At 42.4% G+C, this 19760-nt stretch overlaps 1 protein-coding gene across 1 annotated transcript in view; it reads left to right on the forward strand.

Annotated features, from left to right (window-relative positions):
- Positions 1 to 18227, forward strand: part of LOC111749206 (rho GTPase-activating protein 20-like) — a 98435-nt gene extending 80208 nt beyond the window's left edge. The window contains exons 14-15 of the mRNA XM_064286265.1: positions 17443 to 17624; positions 17691 to 18227. Coding sequence (XP_064142335.1) covers positions 17443 to 17624; positions 17691 to 18227 — 719 coding nt within the window. The remainder of the gene's footprint in view (positions 1 to 17442; positions 17625 to 17690) is intronic.
- Positions 18228 to 19760: the final 1533 nt, after the last annotated feature.

A 19760-nucleotide genomic window follows, 5' to 3' on the forward strand; every position in this document is an offset into this window, starting at 1 on the left:
TGCAGAACAACTTGTATAGAAATTGTCAGACAAGAAACTAATTTGCTTTGTAAGCTTCCATAAAAAAACGCAGTAAAATATTATTTAAAAATTTTAATCAATTCCATTTTCATAAATGAATGAAACTTAAAATAAAAGATGACTTTATGAGGGTGGAGCCAACATGGCACTATAGACAGAAGCACCATGCTGTCCCTCGGCAACACAGACCCAAAAGACTGAGCAAAACAGAGACAAACATCAATCCTGGAACCCTAAGTGTCAAAGGAAGAGATAAACAACTCAGCCAAGCACCGAATGGAATAAGAAATTGACAGAGAACAGAGAATGAGGATTCATGAGAAGGTCCTCTATCAGCTAATGGAGCATAGATTTGCCATCTTGGACTCCTGTCGGAGGTTTATGGACAGGGAGTACAGGAAAGCAGCTTCAGAGAGCTCCCAGCAGGAGACAGAGGACCCAGTAACCATGATATACACTTTCCCATTCCCCACTCTTCTTCCCCCACTTGACCTCCACTGCATCCCACCAGCTGCAGTCTCTTGTCCGGGAGGTACCAGTTCCGTCCCCATGCTGCTTGGATTCGCCCTGCCCACACTGGCCAGCTCCATCAGTGCCATTTGTTCGTTTCCAATTCTTTTGGTTTTTTCCCTGCCTCTCACCACCTCCCCCTCCTTTCTCTTCAACATATGGCTCCGTGTGCCAGCTTTACCTCTTCTTGAAAGGCTGTGAAGCACTGCTCGGCTAGGGAACTGCTTCCCTGGTCCAAACTGCCATGCTGGTGGGATCCCTGGAAAGTTTTTTTGTTTTGTTTTGTTTTCTTCTGTTTGTTTGTTTTCTTTTTATTTTCATGGTTTCGGAGCCTCTTCTAATCAGATTGTACTGCCCCACCTTGGGAGCCACTTCCCTGGTCTGTGCAGCCACACACTGGTGAAATCCCTGGGGGCATTTCCTTTATTTTTTTTTTTTCCTGTGTGTCTTTCTTCATTTCTCAGTTTCTCCTCTCTCTATACTTACCTTCTTTTCCTGTCTCCTGAATACCTGGCACTGTGTGACACTTCTGCCCCTCTAGCCAGGCTGTACTTCGCAGTCTGGGAGCCACTTCCCAGTCTTCCAAGCCCTGCTGGTGGGATCCCTGGGGGCTTTTTTTTTTTCTAACTTTTATTTATTTTATTACTTTTTCCTTTTTGTTTTTCTCCATTTCTTAGTCTCTTGGCAAGCTTCCTTAGCACTCTTTGTGTGTGTGTTTTGTTTGTTTGCTTTTGCCCCCCATTTCTCTCTCTTCTCTCTCTCTTCTGTCCCATATCCACCTTAGCTCTACACATCACAACCTTACCCCTCCTTCCTGCCTACCTGCACCATACACTGAACATTACACACCAGAGGAGCACAGGCATGGTCTACTGTCACCTGCCCTGCACTGATTCCCAGTCCACCCTGTCAGCCCTAGTACGTGTCACAGACAACCCATCCCAGCCCCTCCCATTCAGCTGAACCTGTCCTGCTGTACCATAGCTGAGCAACTGATCCTGCCCATTGGACAAGGAGGTGAAAACTATTGTACCCACAAACGAGTAAACAACAAAAGATGCACAGCTCACCCGTTCAGATATAACCAAATAAAACAACAACAAAAAAAGGACAAAACAAAAATCTCTACAATGAATAAATGAAGAAAATAACTACCAAATGTCCCAAAGACGGGAGACGATATCACAACATATAAAAAACAGAACAGGATGATCCCAGGAGGCATGCAAAATAAAACATCAGATAACTTTCCAACAGAAGAAAAGGCAATAGAACTACCTGATAGGGAATCCAAATCTCTAATATTGAGAGCTATCAAAGAGTTAAAGCAAAAAAGAAGACAAAAATGAGGAAAAAAAGACAAATTCATGAAAAAGGCAGACAAATTCATGGAAAATACAGACAAAAAAAATGGAAGAATTCAAGAAAATAATACAGGAATCCAATGCCAAAATAAATTCACAGCTAGAAATCAACCAAAAAAAAAAAATTATAAATCCAAAAAAATAAACCACAAGATTTCAGAAGTGGACAGTGTCATAGAAGGGCTGAAGAGCAGGCTGAAACACCAGAATAAAGGATCAGTGAAATTGAAGACAAACACTTGGATACAATTTGGTTTGATAAAAAATCAGAAAAAAAAAAGAAGAAAACCCTGAGAATTACATGCGATACAATCAAAAGCAAAAATTTATGAGTGATAGGAGTTCCAGAACAAGGAGAGAAAACAGAAAATATGGAGTGCATCATTGAAGAATTGCTGACAGAAAACTTCCCTAATATCATGAAAGATGAAAAGCTGACCATCCAAGAAGCTCAACTAACCCCATATAAGATAGACTCCAAAAGAAAATCACCAGGGCATATCATAATCACACTTGCTAAAACCAAAGACAAAGAAAGAATCCCGAGAACAGCTTAGGAAAATTAAAAAGTCACATACAGAGGGGAAACAATAAGACTAAGCTCTGATTATTCGGCAGAAACCATGCAGGCAAGAAGGTAATGGGCTGATAAAACCTTGAAGGAAAAAAAATTGCCAACCAAGAATAATGTATCTTGCAAAACTCTCATTCAAATAGGGTGGTAAATCTAGGACATTTCCATATAAATAGAAATTAAGGGATATGCAAAAACCAAACCAAACTTACAAGAATTATTAAAGGGAGTCCTTCAGTCTGAGATCAAACATCAGATGACAGTCTGAATCTAGGACTCAAGATCATACCACCCAGATACCAAACTAGAAAATGAACTCTCAGCGTCTATTCAAAACCAAAAGATTTACAACAGGTAATCAGAGAGGTTAATCTGTAAATGACAACAATGTCAGAATAATAAAAGAGGGAATAAATGATGTAGGTATAGAACTTTCTAACGGAGAGGAAGGCAAGGCGATACCAAGTAATGACAGTCTGGGTTTAAACCTAGGAAGATAAGAGTAAATTTTGAGGTAAAAACAAAGAAAGGTAACAAACCTACTCATCAAAAACAAAGGAAAAAACATAAACTCTCAGTAAAAACAAAATCTACAAAAACAAAAGAAATGAAAAAAAAACGAACAAAAAGAATTCAGTACAGGAGAGTAAGAGAAACAAAGGAAATGACAATACCGCAAAAAAAAAAAAAAAAAAAGCACTACAAAATGGCAGCAATAAACTCACACATATCAGTAATTACACTGAATGCAAATGGACTAAATGCACCCATAAAGTGACACAGAGCTATGGAATGGATTAAAAAACAGAATCCATCAATATGCTGTCTACAAGAGTCATGCCTTAGAAACAAAAATGTAAATATATTAAAAATCAAAGGATGGGAAAAAATATATATCAAGCAAGTAGCTACCAAAAAAGAGCAAGAGTGGGAATACTAATCTCAGATAAAATAGACTTTAAAACAAAACCCACCACAAAAGATAAAGAAGGGCACTATATAATGGTTAAAGAGACCATCTATCATAAAAACGTTAACCATAATAAATATCTACCCACCCAATGCCAGGCCTCCAAAATACAAAAAACAAACTCTTAACAGCACTGAGAAGAGAAATTGACTGTTCCACAATAATAGCAGGAGACTTCAACATACCACTCTCAGTAAAGGACAGAACATCTAGAAAGAAACTCAACAAAGATACAGAAGAGCTAAAGGGCACAATCAGCCAACTTGACCTCATAGACGTATATAAAACACTCTACCCAATAGCTGCAAGGTACAATTCTTTTCCAACACACGTGGAATGTTCTCCAGAATAGCCCACATCTTAGACCACAGAGCAACCCTCAACAAAATCCAAAACATCGAGATAATACAAAGTATATTCTCTGACCACAATGCCATCAAAGTAGAAATTAACAATAGGAAGGGAAAAAAAAAAATCAATTACATGGAAACTGAATAACACCCTGCTTAAAAACCACTGGATAATAGCAGAAATCACAGATGGAATTAAAAAATTCCTAGAATCAAAAGAGAATGAAAACACATCATACCAAAACCTTTGGGACACAGCAAAGGCAATGCTCAGAGGTCAATTTATAGCACTAGATGCACACATCAAAAAAGATGTCCCAGAAAAAAGGGACAAAATCAAAACATTATTTACACAACTTGAACAAATATAAAAAGAACAGCAAAAGAAGCCTACGGTCACCAGAAGAAAGGATATAATAAAGATCAGAGCAGAAACAAATGAAATAGAGAATAGAAAAATAACAGAATCAACAAAACCAAAAATTGGTTCTGTGAAAGGATCAACAAAATCAACAAACCACTGGCCAAATTGACAAAAGAAAAACAGGAGAGGGTGCAAACAACCCAAATAAGAAATGAAACAGGGGACATGACAAAAGACCCAACTGAAATAAGGATTATAACAAAGTGTTATGAAAAACTATACTCCAACAAATTTGAAAACCTAGAGGAAATGGACACATTTCTAGAGACATGCTACCTACCCAAACTAACACAAAATGATGTTGAAAATCTGAACAGACCCATAACAAGAGAGGAGATTGAAAAGGTAATTAAAAAAAAAAAACCAACAAAAAAAATTCCTGGCCCAGATGGCTTCACTGGAGAATTCTACCAAACATACAGAGAAGAGCTTATGCTAATACTACTCAAACTATTTCAGAACATAGAAAAGGAAGTGATGCTTCTGAATTCATTCTATGAAGCCAGCATAACCCTGATACCAAAATCAGGCAAAGACATCACAAAAAAAGAAAATTACAGACCAATATCTCTCATAAATATAGATACAAAAATTCTCAGCAAAATTCTAACCAGCAGAATTCAGCATTATATAAAAAATATATATATATATACCACAACCAAGTAGGATTCATACCAGGTATGCAAGGATGGTTCAACATTAGAAAATCAATCAACACATTCCACCACATAAAAGGAAAGAAAAGAATCATTTCAATTGACACAGAAAAGGTATTCAATAAAGTCCAACACCCATTCTTGATAAAAACCCTCAATAAAATAGGTAGAGAAGGAAAATTTCTCAACATAATAAAGAGCATCCATACAAAACCAACGGCCAACATCATTCTTAATGGAGAGAGATTGAAAACATTCCCCTTGAGAACAAGAATAAGACAAGGTGCCCCTTACCACCACTCCTATTTAGCATTGTGCTGGAAGTCCTAGCTAGATAAATAAGACAAGAAAAAGAAATAAAGGGCACCCAAACTGGTAATGAAGAATTGACACTCTCCCTATTTGCAGATGATATGATACTATAAGTAGAAAACCAAAAAGACTACATGAGAAAACAACTGGAACTAATAGAAAGATTCAGCAGATTAGCAGGATACAAGATAAACATACAAAAATCAGTTGGATTTCCATACACCAATAAAGAGAACAATGAAATCAGGAAAACAATACCATTTATAATAGTCCCTAAAAAAATAAAATAGTTAGGAATAAATCTAACCAGGGATGTAAAAGACCTATACAAAGAAAACTACAAAACACTATTGCAAGAAACCAAAAGAGATCTACATAAATGGAAAAACATACCATGCTTATGAATAGATAGACTCAACACTGGGAAAATGACAGTTCTACCCAAAACAATTTGCAAATATGATGCAACCCCCATCCAAATACCAAAAACATTCTTTAAAGAGGTGGAAAAAATTATCATTATTATATGGAAAGGAAAGAAGCCTTGAAGAAGTAAAGCACTATTGGAGAAGAAGAATAAAGTAGGAGGGCTCACACTACCTGACCTCAGAACCTACTATACAGCTACAGTAGTCAAAACAGCCTAGTACTGGTACAATGACAGATACATTGACCAATGGAACACAATTGAGAACACAGATGTAAATCCATCCACCTACGGTCACCTGATCTTCGACAAGGGCCCAAAGTACATTGAATGGGGAAAAGGCAGTCTTTTTAACAAATGGTGCTGGCAAAACTGGATGTCCATCTGCAAAAAAATGAAACAGGATCCATACCTCACACCACGTACAAAAAAACTAATTCAAAATGGATCAAGGACCTAAATACAAAGCCAAAAAATATAAAGGTCATAGAAGAAAAAATAGGATCAACACTAGAGGCCCGAATAAACAGCATTAACAGGATGCAAACCAAAACCAACAACATACGAACTCCAGAAAATAAGCCAGATAACTGGGATCTTCTAAAATTTAAACATTTATGCTCATCAACAGACTTCACCAAAAAAGTAAAAATTTTTGGCTATGACAAATCAGATGAAGGTCTAATCTCTAAAATCTACAGGAAAATGCAACACCTCTACAACAAAAAGACAAATAATCCAATTAAAAAATGGGCAAAGTTTGGGTTTTTTTAAAAGAAATGAACAGACACTTCACCAAAGAAGACATTAAAGTGGCCAACAGACACATGAGGAAATGCTCCCAATCACTAGCCATTAGAGAAATGCAAATTAAAACCACAATGAGATACCATCTCACCCCGGCATTACTGGCACAAATAAAAAAAAAAAAACAGGAAATAACAAATGTTGGAGAAGCTGCAGGGTGGTCGGAACTCTTACGCACTACTAGTTGGAATGCAAAATGATACAACCATTTTGGAAAATGATACGGCAATTCCTTAGAAAGCTAGATATAGAAACACCATATGATCCAGCAATCCCACTCCTAAGAATATATCCTAGAGAAATAAGAGCCGTCACATAAACAGACATATGCACACCCACGTTCATTGCAGTATTGTTCACAATAGCAAAAAAATGGGAACAACCTATATGCCCATCAACAGATAACGGTTAAACAAACTATGGTACATACACACATGGAGTATTACGCAACAATAAAGAACAGTGATGAATCTGCAAAGCATCTCAAAACATGGATGAATCTGAGGGCATTATGCTGAGTGAAATAAGTCAATCACAAAAGGACAAATATTGTGTAAGACCACTACTGTAAAAAAACTCATGAAGAGGTTAACGCAAAAAAAGAAACAGTCTTTGATGGTTACAAGGGAGGGGCAGGGTGAGGATGGAAACACTTTATAGACAAGAGGTGAGTGGTAACTTTGGTGAAGGGTAAGACAGTACACAATACTAGGGAAGCCAGCACAACTTCTACAAGGCAAGGTCATGGAAGATCCGTAGATACATCCCAACTCCCTGAGGGATCGAATTGCTGGGCTGAGGGCTGTGGGGACCACGGTCTCAAAGAACATCTAGATCAATTGGCATAACATAGTTGATAAAGAAAATGTTCTACATTCTACTTTGGTGAGTAGCATCTGGGGTCTTAAAAGTCTATGAGTGACCATCTAAGATAGCTGGCTGGTCTCGCCCCTTTGGGAGCAAGGAAGAATAAAGGAAACTAAAGATACAAGAGAAAGATTAGTCCAAAGGACTAATGGACGACATCTACCATGGCCTCCGCCAGACCAAGTCCAGTACAACTAGATGGTGCCCGGCTACCACCACTGACTGCTCTGACAGGGATCACAATAGAGGGTCCTTGACAGAGCTGGAGAAAAGTGAAGAACAAAATTCTAACCCACAAAAAAAGACCAGACAGAGACTGGAGAAACCAGGAGAGTATGGCCCCTGGATACACTTTTAGCTCAGTAATGAAGTCACTGCAGAAGTTCATCCTTCAGCCAAAGATTAGATAGGCTCATAAAACAAAATAAGACTAAAGGGGCACACCAGGCCAGGGGTAAGGACTAGAAGTTAGGAGGGGACAGGAAAGCTGGTAATAGGGAACCCAAGGTCAAGAAGACAGGGTGTTGACATGTCATAATTCTGTTAACCAATGTCATAAAACAATATGTGTACTGTTTAATGAGAATCTAGTTTGCTCTGTAAACCTTCATCTAAAGTACAATTAAAAGAAATTATAAAAAGAAAAAAAAAAAAGACCTTATGAGAAATCTCACTTCATGGTAATCCCAATTAGGCAATAGCAAAGAATCACTGCACTGCTTCACATTGTTCTAAAAGAATTCCATATTTGTAAAGTTAAGGTTTTGTGTCAACTTGGCTGGGCCATGATTCTTAGTTGTTTGGCAGTTATGGTGTAGTTTGGCAGTTACATAATGATGTAATCAACTCCATGTTGAGATCTGCTATAAGCAGTCAATTAGTTGCAAGGAAGTTTCCTTGGGGTGTAGCCTGCCTCCAGTATATCAATGGATATTCCAGCAAGGCTGTTGCTCTGGATCCTGCATCTGACTCATCATCATCTGACCTCTAGTTCTTGGGACTTGAGCTAGCAGCTTACCTGCCAACCTACGGATTCATTGGTCTCTGCAACCTGTGAGCCAGCAGCCTGCCAACAGCTGCCCCGGCAGCTACATGAGTCAGGGGAAGCCTAGAGCCTGAAGCCTGACCCACAGACTTGCAACTTGTCAACCTCTACAACCTCACGAGCCATTTCTTTGAGATAAATCTCTCTCTCTCTGTATATATATGTATACATATTATGCTTCACTGGTTTTGTTTCTCTAAAGAGCCCAGCCTGAGACACAAAGCATGTGACTACCATTGGTTACTTTCCTTTAAGAAAGGAGACAGCACTCACAGTAAGAGTATCCTTTTGTGCTTAAGGTTTTTTTTGTTGTTCATTTGTTTCTGTTTTTTAATCGTAAAATGGTAATAATTATGCCTTCCTTTTAGCACTATCATGAAAATTAAGTGAAATAACACATGACACTCAGTTCAGTCAGGTGTATAGTAGGTGGTGAAAATAAATATTGCTTTACTTCTCTCCCTGCATTGTAATTGTATAACTATTTCAATTTCATGAAAATAAAAAAAAATCTGCTTGGTTAAAATGCAATACAGTGTGCAAAAATAGATGGGAAATTGTGTGACTCCCTTCAAATTACTTTCTCCTAGCTACTAGAAATTAAGAGTGGATTGATGAAACAAACATAGAAAAGAAAAAGACACAAAAGAATATTCCACCCTACTTGTGCTCACTTGGAAGAAATAACGCAGGTCATACTAATACTCTAAAGTTTGTCATTGAAAGACCAGATGATTTATTGTTCTATATTTTTCAGTACCAGAACATAATTTGGGGGACCATCTGACAATTCAGAGACCACCCAGACACAGTCAGTTTTTAGTAACTATTTTTAACCAAAAACCTGGAAGTTCAAATCCAACAGCTGCTCCTTGGAAACCCTATGGGGCAGTTCTACTCTTTCCTACAAGGTCACTATGAGTCAGAATCACATGACAACGTGTTTGATTTTTGTTTTTTTGGTATTTTTAATTAAGTGTTCAAGCTACATCCACTGAGCACCTGCTATGTACTAACAACTGGGACAGATGTTGTGGATATAAAAATAAAGTGTCTCTGTCCTCAGAACACTAACCAATCTATTACAGCCATTAATCTCAGTGTAGTAACTGAAACACAACAGAAATGAGTAGGCTACCGAGTGAGCACAATGTAGAGGTACCTCAACCTGCTTGGATTTAAAAGGAAAAATTAGGGCTGAGCTTAGTCTTTTAGATGAATAGGAATTAGCCAATTCAAGAGTTGGTGGAAAGGAGAACAGTGTAGGAATATTCAGAAACAAGAGATCAGACATTGTGAAATGGGTGGGAAAGTGTGACTAGTGCAAGCCTAGGAGACATTAATATTGTAGAGACTTGTTGATTTCCCTTACTTTCAATGACACTTTTCTCTGATATACAGTGTACAGAATTGCTTTAAGTGGGGAGTGCACAGAGGTCAAAGAAGGTTGGCACAGTACATTTTTTTGGAAGACAAACACAAATTTAAATGAAGATTATTAAAGAAACAAACAGAGTAAAATGACCAAAAAGGTGGTTAGGACAGGGCTAGAAGAAGAGAACAGAGACATGCATGCAGTTAAAGAATATTAATTTTTAACATATGAATGTTTATTGCACAAGTTGTCATCAGCAGGATACCAAACCAAAAACCAAACCTGTTGCCATCAAGTGGATCCTGACGCATGGTGACCCTATAGGCAGAGTAGAACTGCCCCATCGGATTTCCAAGGAGCGGCTGGTGGATTTGAACTGTTGGCCTTTTGGTTAACAGTCAAACCCTTACCCACTGCGCCACCAGGGACCTAGTAGTGTATCAGGCATTAAAAATCAACAGCCTTATTTCCAGGTGTGGGGACAATGGTTAATCTGTTTCCCTTAACTGTAATTCTCATGCAGTTTGCCTCTGTCCTATAGGGTCCCTATGAGTCAGAGTCAACTCAACAGCAATAGGTAGGAATGTTAGAGACGTAATAATTAAAATTCCTGTCCAATAATAAAATATGAGTATGTTTTTCTGGGTTTTGGCCGTGAAAAAATATATACGTGAATTCATCTCTCTTAAATTGCATCATGTTTAAAATGTTCTACAAAGGAACTGATACTTAAGCTTATGATAAATTATTTTGTCAGGAAAGGATGATATATAATGATTAAACTAACTGAATATGTGATTAGATCATGAAATATTTTGTAGGAATACTCAAAATAAACACGAAAGAAAAAAAATCTCTTAAAATTTAACCCTTAAGATGTATTGGTAAATGCTATATCATATATAGTTTTACAAAAACAGCTAAAAAATATAAATCTCTATATGTCTATCCCTGTATCTCTATCTATCTATCTAAACAAATAGTGGTTACAGATACCGATACTTCTTAGACACAACCAATCACGGAATTAGATTTTTTTTGGTTTGAAGACTTAAGGTCAGCCTCATGGGACATTTCAGTCAATTGACATAACATAGTTTGTGTTCTATGCTGAGCGAAATAAGTCAATCACAAAAAGACAAATACTGTATGAGACTACTATTATAAAAACTCAAGAAAAGGTTTACACACAGAAAAAAAATTTTTTGATGGTTACTAAGATGGGAAGGATGGGGACAGGAAATCACTAACTAGATGGTACATAAATGTCAACTTTGGTGAAGGGAAAAACAGCATGCAGTATAGGGGAAGTCAGCACAGTTTGACCAAGGCAAAGTCATAGAAGCTTCCAAGATGCATCCAAACACCTTGAGGGACTGAGTTGCTGGGGCTGAGGGCTGGGGACCATAGTCTCAGGGGACATCTAAGTCAATTGGCATAACATAGCTCATAAAGAAACTGTTCTACATCCTACTTTAGCCAGTAGCATCTGGGTTCTTAAAAGCTTATATGTGGCCATCTAAGATACATCTATTGGTTTCATCCCATCTGGAGCAAAGAAGAATGAAGGAAACCAAAGACACAAGGAAAATATTAGCCCAAAGGAGTAAAGGACCACATGAATCATAGTCTCCACCAGCCTGAGCCCAGAAGAACTAGATGGTGCCCAGCTACCACCACTGACTGCTCTGACAGGGATCATAATAGAAGGTCCTGGATAGAGTAGGAGAAAAATGAAGAACAAAATTCAAATCCACAAAAAGCGATCAGAATTACTGTTCTAACAGAGGCTGGAGGAACTTCCCCCTGACACTATGGCCCCTGGACACCATGCTAACTTAGAATCGAAGCCCACTTTTCAGCCAAAGATTAGATAGGTTTATGAAACAAATGATAACACATGTGAGAAATGTTCTTCTTAGCTCAATTAAATATACTAGACCAAATGGGCAACTCCTGCACAAAGGCAAGATGAGAAGACAGGAAGGGCCAGGAAAACTTGACAAATGGACATGAGGAAGCTGGGGTGGAAAAGGGGAGAGTGCTGACACATTGGGGGAATTGCAAACCATGTCACAAAACAATTCATGTATAAATTTTTTAATGAGAAACTAATTTGCTCTGTAAACTTGTACATAAATCACGACAAAAAAGTTTATGGAATGCATAAACATCAGTATCCTAGGCACTCGTGAGCTGAAATGGACTGATACAGGCCATTCTGAATCAGGCAATCATATGGTCTACTATGCCATGAATGACAAATCATAGAGGAATGGTGTTGTATTCATCCTCAAAGAGGACATTTCAGATCTATCCTGAAGTACAATGCTGTCAGTGATAGGACAATATCCCTATGCCTACAAGAAAAAAGTTCATACTATTATTCAAGTTTATGTACCAACCATTAATGCCAACAATGAGGAAATTGAAGATTTTTACCAACTCTTGCAGTCTGAAATTGATCAAGCCTGCAATCAAGATGCATTGATACTTACTGGTGATTGGAATGTGAAATTTGGAAACAAAAACGAAGGATTGGTAGTTGGAAAATATGGCCTTGGTGGTAGAAACAATGCTGGAGATTGCATGATAGAATTTTGCAAGACCAGCGACTTCTTTATTGCAAATATATATTTTCACCAACATAAATGGCAACTTTTTTTTTATATATGTGGACCTTGCCAGATGGAATACACGGGAATAAAATCAACTGTATCTGTGGAAAGAGACCATGGGAAAGCTCAACATCATCAGTCAGAACAAGGCTGGGGGCCGACTATGGAAAAGACCATCAATTACTCTATGCAAATTCAAGTTGAAGCTGAAGAAAATTACAAGTCCACAGAGCCAAAGTATGACCTTGAGTATATTCCACCTGAATTTAGAGGCCTGAATTGTGGAAAGGTTTAAATGAAATAAGTTGTGTAAAATCCTAGAATAATGTTGGACATAGACTAGGCCCTCAAAAAAGTTGAACAACTTCTGGGAAATGCCTATTGATGGAGTCCCCCATTAAAAAGACTAACATTCTAAGGAGATGAAGCATGTAAGTGCAAATCCTTTAGTTTTTTGGTATTGCAAGATTATTTTTCTTTTTAACTGTGAGCAAAAGGATAAGACAACTAGTATAGTTTAGTTTCAGATTCCCAAAAATACCTAGAATGGAGGCTAGAAATCTTTTAAAAATTTTCTAACACAACACAAATATCATGTGTAGATAGTATGACCTGCCTCACAGACCCAGACAGTTATACATATCTCTTATTTTGTTTCAATTAATCACTCAGTCAAAACAAGTTCATTATCAGGTAGCCCAGTGTATCCCCTTAAACTCCGTCCTATACTCTTCCTGATTTAGTGAAAACTCTAGAGATTAATAAAAATGAAAAACCAAATCTATTGCCATCGTGTCAATTCTGACTCATAAAAAAATAGCTACCTTATAAGACAGAGTATAAGGACCCCATTGGATCTCCTAGGCTGTAATCTTTATGGGAGAAGATCGCCAGGTCTTTTCTCCCACAGAGTGGCTGGTGGGTGCCAACCATCATCCTTTCAGTTGGCAGCTGAGAGCTTACCCACTGCACCACCAGGACTCCAGAGTATAAACTCAGTCCCAAATTGGTCTATCCTTGCCCAAAAGCCAAAAAGAGAGAACTGAAATCCACACAGCTCACTGCCACTGTTGTTTCTCACTGCCATGCAGCATCACTGATAAAACTTGGTCCCAATAGTTCCTCAGATCCTTGTTAACTCTTGCTGGGCTGGTCTCTGTATTGGCTTCAAGGATATCACACATTTGGGATTTTAAGAGTAGAGTTCTCTGTGTTCACAATACCTAACTCAGCCATTATTGACTAAGAGCACCACATCACATCTGGTTGGCAGGATCCTGAGAAGCTTCTAGCCTAAACTACAAGCTGTGCCAGACAAGGCCTCCCCCCACCAACAACACTTGGGACCTTATGTCAGACCTGGATCAGCCAAGACCTCTTTATTTTCCTAAGGAAACCTTGTACGCAGGTGTCTCACTGCCCTTCTCCAGTACTGTGTCTTGGTCAGAGCCACCCTAGTCAGAGCCCTCTAAATTCAAATTTCTGGCCATGCATCTTGGTCCCACTACAGGTGGTCATGAAGAATGGTGATGATGGGAAATCCTCCCAGTGAACCAAACTTCAGACAATGAAACTGGTTATTAATTTTGCCGGAAAGATGCCACAGGTTCAGATCTATAGTAATTCATGAGCTGCAGCTAATGGTTTTGCTGGATGGTCAGGGACTTGGAAAGAACACAACTGGAAAACTGGTGACAGGGAGGTTACTGAATGGCCAAAAAAGATATTTTTGTTTATAAATACTCACCAAAACATAACCTCAGCAGTAAGATTTTAATAATCATGTGGATAAAATATCTCGTTTCACGGACGAAAGTCAGCCTCTTTCCCCAACCATTCATGTCTTCGCCCAATAGTCTCATGAACAAAGTGGCCACGTCAGGAGGTGTAGTAGAGGTTATGCCAGAGCTAAACAACATGAACTTTCACTCACAAGGCTGATATGGATATAGCCACTGCTAAGTGCCCACCTGCCAACATTAGAGACTACCATCAAGCCCCCAGTACAATTTCATTCCCCTGGGAATCAATCAGATACCTGGTGAAATATTAATTACCTTTAACTACTTCCATTATGTGCAAGGCAGTGTTTTATTCTTTCTGGAACAGATAATTACTCCAGATATGGATCCGGCTTCCCAATCCTTCTGCCAAAATCACAATCCATGGACTATCAGAATGCCTTATTTACCATCCTCGTATTCCACAAAGTATCACTTCTGACCAAGGAACTCATTTTACAGTAAATGAAGCACAGCAATGGGTCCATGCTCGTGGAATTTACTGGATGTACCATGTTTTCCATCGTCTTTCTCCAGTTTTAAAGATCCATGTCCCAGGAATGTCCCTCAGTCCCAAGCAAACAGGTCAAACTGGAACAGTCAGTGTCCCTCTCCTGCCCTTGAATCTAGGCAGAGATTCATGACTACCCTAACCAAGGAAGTATTGAAGAAGTGAAGATATAGAACTCCCAAAGTAGGTCATAAAGAGTGTATAGCTTCTCCCCTTCTCTCTCGTTTCCCTTCTCCTCTTCCTCCTCCAGTTCCTTCTCTCTCTCTTTCTCTTTCAACACTTCCCCTTGAAACCATATTGTGAGGAAGTCCAATCCACATGGAGGAACCACAGGGAAGAGGGGTAGGATATTCCAGGCAGCAGCTTCAGCGTGGCCGGCATGAGTGATGACTCCAGCCCTTAGCCTCCATATCTTCCACCTGAGGCCTGAGACACAGTGGATTAGAAGTATCACTGTATTCTATCTGAATTCTTAACCTACAGAAACCCTGAAAGAGGAAACTGATTATTGTTGCTTTAAGCCACTAAATTTTCGGGTAATTTGTTACACAGCAACAGATAACTGCAGCACTTGTCCTTTCTACTATCTATCATCTGAGGACCTCTCAGCCTCTGTCTGCCTCTCCATCATTTTGATGGCTGTGAGAGGTGAAGGCACCAGTATTCACTGAGCCTAATCAAACATCAGACAAGGGTGACTCATTTTTCCTGCTTTCTTGTTTCCAGGCAAGTCTTAGGAGCTTAACAGTGCAGACCCTGTAGCTCAATTATGTGAGTTGGAGTCCTGGCTCTGCCACTTACTATCTGTGAGCCCTTGGGCTAGTTATGTAATGTAATGCCTCAGTTTCCTCAACTGTAAAATTATGTTATTAATAGCACATATCTGATAAGGTTTATAAGAAGCCCTGGTGACACACTGGTTAAGAGCTCAGTTACTAACCAAAAAGTTGGCAGTTTGAACCAGCCGCTCCATGGGAGAAAGATGTGGCAGTCTGCTTCCGTAAACCTTACAGCCTTGGAAACCCTATGGGGGCAGTTCTACTCTGTCCTATAGGGTCGCTGTGAGTTGCAATCAACTTGACAGCAATGGGATGGGATAAGATTTATTGGCAGGAATAAATGAATTCTTATTTGCAAAGCTCTTAAAACAGTACCTGGAACACAGAAAGTGTGACATAAGTGCTTGTGAAATAAAACAATATAGTGTGCCAGAAAATGACCATTTTTCTCACAAGCAAAGCTAAAAGGTGAATGGTGTTCTTATTTCCTTAAGTTTTTCTAAGTTATTTCAGAACACCAGTCCCTACTCCAGTCTTCTCTGTAGCTGGCTCCTGTTCGTATGACCTCTGGTTCTTGGGACTTGAGCTAGCAGCTTACCTGTGTTCTTGCCTACCCATCTTGGGATTCATCGATTTTCACAGCCTGTGAGCAACTGCCCTGTGCTCTGACCTGCTGATCTTGAGTTTGCCAGTCCCTTCAGGTACGTGAATAAGGAGAAGTCTCCTTCCTGACCCACAGACTTGGGACATTATTGCTTCTATAACCGTGTGAGCCACTTCGTTGATATAACTCTCTCTCTCTCTCTTTCTCTCTATACGCTTTACTGGTTTTGCTTCTCTAGAGAACCCAGCCTGAGACACTAGGAAAATTTTTCTGTGGCTTTCTGAGTCATAATTTTGAAATTCCTTACAAAAACTGTAGCTTTCTCCCCTGTTCTTTAATAAAAAACAAACCCACTACCGTCGAGTCGATTCAGACTCATAGCGACCCTATAGAACTGCCCCATATGGTTTCCAAGGAGTGCCTGGTGGATTCGAACTGCCGACCTTTTAGTTAGCAGCCATAGCTCTTAACCACTATGCCACCAGGGTTTCCACTGTTCTCTAATAAGTCTTAATAAATGCATACCAAGTCTGATATATCAGCTTGGATCCCAGCAGAAAACAGAAGGCACTCAAACTGGGAAATTCAGGAGAACTTAATTAAGGAAGTATTTTAAAGGTAGACAAGACTTAGGAAAGCCAGCAACAAAGGATGGTGCAGCTAGCAATGGAGGAAGCCATTACCTTTCATTGGCCAGAAGTTGAGAGGAGCTGTATGGAGTGGGCTGTCTTGGAGAGCCTTTGGTAAAGGGATGCAGTCAACCAGGGATGACCCAGCTAGGAGGTCACCAGACGCTTGGTTATTTATTGCTGTATAACAGATCACTCCCAAATTTACTTGTGGGAAACAATGATCTGTAGATCAGAAATTCTGGCAGGACACTGCATGGGTAGATCATCTCTGCTTCACAATGACTGGGGCCTCAGATGGGATGGTTTAAATAGCTGAAAATGGCTGGAACAGTTCAATGGGGTCATATATCTAGGGTCTCAGTTCTGGTGTTGGCTGGATTCTGCGGTTCCTCTCCATGATATATCTGCTGGGACTGCAATTTCCCCCAAGATGGCTAGTTCACTCTCATATCAACCTGGGAAGGTTGGAACAGCTGGAAGGTAGCCAGAATTACTGTTTCCACATAGTCATGAGGACCTTCCTATGGTTTTCTCCACCAAGGAAGTCACAAGGTGGTCAGACTTTTTATCCATTTGCACTGGTATTCTCAATCTAATTGTACAGAGGCGCCTTTGTTTTCTGACTTCACACGTTTTTCTTTTTCCAGAAAATCAGTGATTAAAAAAAGGGGGTGTTTGATGCGATGGCTAAAGGCACTTAACCTATTATTATTACTAAGTACCGGTGTGACTTGGTAGGAAGTTGTTCACCTAGACCCTCAACACTTCACTTGACCTTTGAGGTCAGGGCTGCAGGAATCTGTCTTGGTGCAAAGCATCCCAACTCTTCTCGCTGGGGCGCTTTGAGTTGCCGGGCGGGCTGGGCGTGGAGCGAAGTAGGTCCCGGCTCCTACCCGACCTACGCGTTGGGTTGGAGGAAGAGCGACGCGGCCCGGTCATTGTTCTCCCAGGCCCGAGGAAGAGCGCCCAGGATAGCAGCAGCTCTCACTTTCGGAAGGCTCCCAAAACTCCCGCTTTTTGGGCTTGGGAGGGGTCCCCTACCTGGCAACCTTCCACTTCCTAGAGCGAGGCGAGGCGCTCTGCGAACACATCCAGTCACCTTTGCGCGCTTCCCAGGAGCCGCCTCGCCTCACAGCGCACCCCAGCGGCCGCGCGGCCTCCCAGCCGCGGCCACTCTGCTGCCGGAGAGTTCGCCTGTCGTCGTCACGGCCGCCTCAGGACCCGGGTACTCGAGAGTCGGCCGGACCCTAGGCAGACAGAGGGGCAGCTGCGGCCGAGCCCGCCCGCTACACCTGGGAGCGGTACGGAGCTGGAGGGACTGGGCGGGGCGGGAAGCTGGCCCTGCGCCTGCAGCCTCTCTGCCAGCCGACCGGGCCGGAGCGAGGCGGAGGGGGAGGGTCTCGAGGAAGTGTCCTGCTCCTCCGAGGGAGGGACCCTAGCTAGGGTGGAAAACCAGCTCCAGCGAGACGCGGAGTCGCGCGGCGCAGATCATGGAGCGGGGCGACCCCGGCCCCGGGCGGCCGCAGCAGCAGCGGGACCAGGACTCGGTAGAAGCGTGGCTGGACGATCACTGGGACTTTACCTTCTCTTACTTTGTTAGGAAAGCAACCAGGTAAGAAGAGAACGCACGGAAGACCTAGTCGGGGCATGGAGAGTGACCTGGGACTGTTCTCTTTCGCCCTTTGAATTTTCCCTTCCTTCCCATTAAGCAGCCACCAGTTCCCCGGCCCTTTGCTTTTGAAGTAGGTCCTTGGTCCTGTTATGGATAAATACCTCTACTTTAAAGTGAGTACGGTAACTAAAACCGAAGCGTCAGATTCTACCCAACTTGCTCACAAAGTTCAAATACAAAAATGTATGTGCCGACCCCCCCGCCCCAGCTCCCGCCACCCTGGTCTTCCCTGGGAGCAAGGTTATTTTTATATAACGTCGCTCATGGGGCCTTCTACCAGCCCCTCTCCTGCCTCTTGGTTTTCCTAAATCCCCTTAGCGAAACCAAAACACTTTTTTGAGCCCCTTCCCTGTAGCTCCGGAAGCACCATTTCCAACTCGGTCCCAGTGGCTCCGCTCCTCCCCGTCCCCCCTCGCCCCGGCCCTGGCGGGGCGGGGAAGCCGGGGTAGAGGCGAGACGACCGGAGAGCCCAAAGGCAACAACATGCCGGAACCTTCCCAGAGTGAGTGCGGTCGCCTTTTGCCCCTTCCAGTCCCCTCGTCCCGCGCGCCTCCTTTCACTCGCGCTTTCGCAAAAGGCGGTGCCGCTGGAAGGAGGGGCTCCACGGCTCGCACACAAAGGGCGCGGGGGAGGTGCACCGGGGAGCGGACCCCGGGGAGCTGAGGGGTCCCGCGCGGCCCGAGCCGACCCCACAGGCCAGCTTCTCCTGGTCGGGAGCCAGGCGGAGGGCGGCTGCTTCGGAGCGCGGGGAGGAAGGAGCCTGACCCTTTGGAAGCAGCTCACAGCAGGCAGTCGGGGCGCGCGTGGGAAACGCTCGCGGGAGAGTTGGGAGGAATTGAGACCGGAGCCGAGGGACGAGGAGGGTGGAGCGTGGCGGGCGGACTCCCTGAAGCTTGAGGAGTTAGTGCGAGGCCGGGGTGCGGACAGCGCTCCTGCGCGCGGACTCAGGCTGACTCCCTGACGCACCCCTTTGGAGCAGGGGCTGAGCTCCGCCGCCGCCACCAGCGCAGGGCAGTGGCCGTCGGACTGCGAGTGCTGGCCATCGCGGCCAGGAGGAAGATGCACGCGGGGCGGTGATGGTGGAGGAGCCGACCGAGGCTTCGCGCCACACTCCCGCCTGCCGGCGCGCGGCTGCGGCTCTGCCGGGCGCTCCCCGCCAGGGGGCGGCGCAGCGCGGGACGAGCGGGCAGCGGCGGTCAGCGGCGCGGCGTCGGGGGCCGTAGGGAGCCCGCTCCGAGTCGTCGGCTTCACCTGGGCAGGTTGTCACCCTCCCCCGCTCGCGCCTCCTGGAGTACAGACTCGGCCGAGGCCGCAGGGTCTGCATCTTGAACTTCCTACGTTTGCTATGTTGCCCTTTGGAGACAAAACAAGGTACTTGCTACTGCATCCCCCGCCCCATCACTTCCCCGGGGCGCGATGGGGACGGGTAAGGGGTGGTGGGGCCCGGGTCACACCGACGGG

Source organism: Loxodonta africana, chromosome 5 (assembly GCF_030014295.1).
Source record: "Loxodonta africana isolate mLoxAfr1 chromosome 5, mLoxAfr1.hap2, whole genome shotgun sequence".
Taxonomy (NCBI): domain Eukaryota; kingdom Metazoa; phylum Chordata; class Mammalia; order Proboscidea; family Elephantidae; genus Loxodonta; species Loxodonta africana.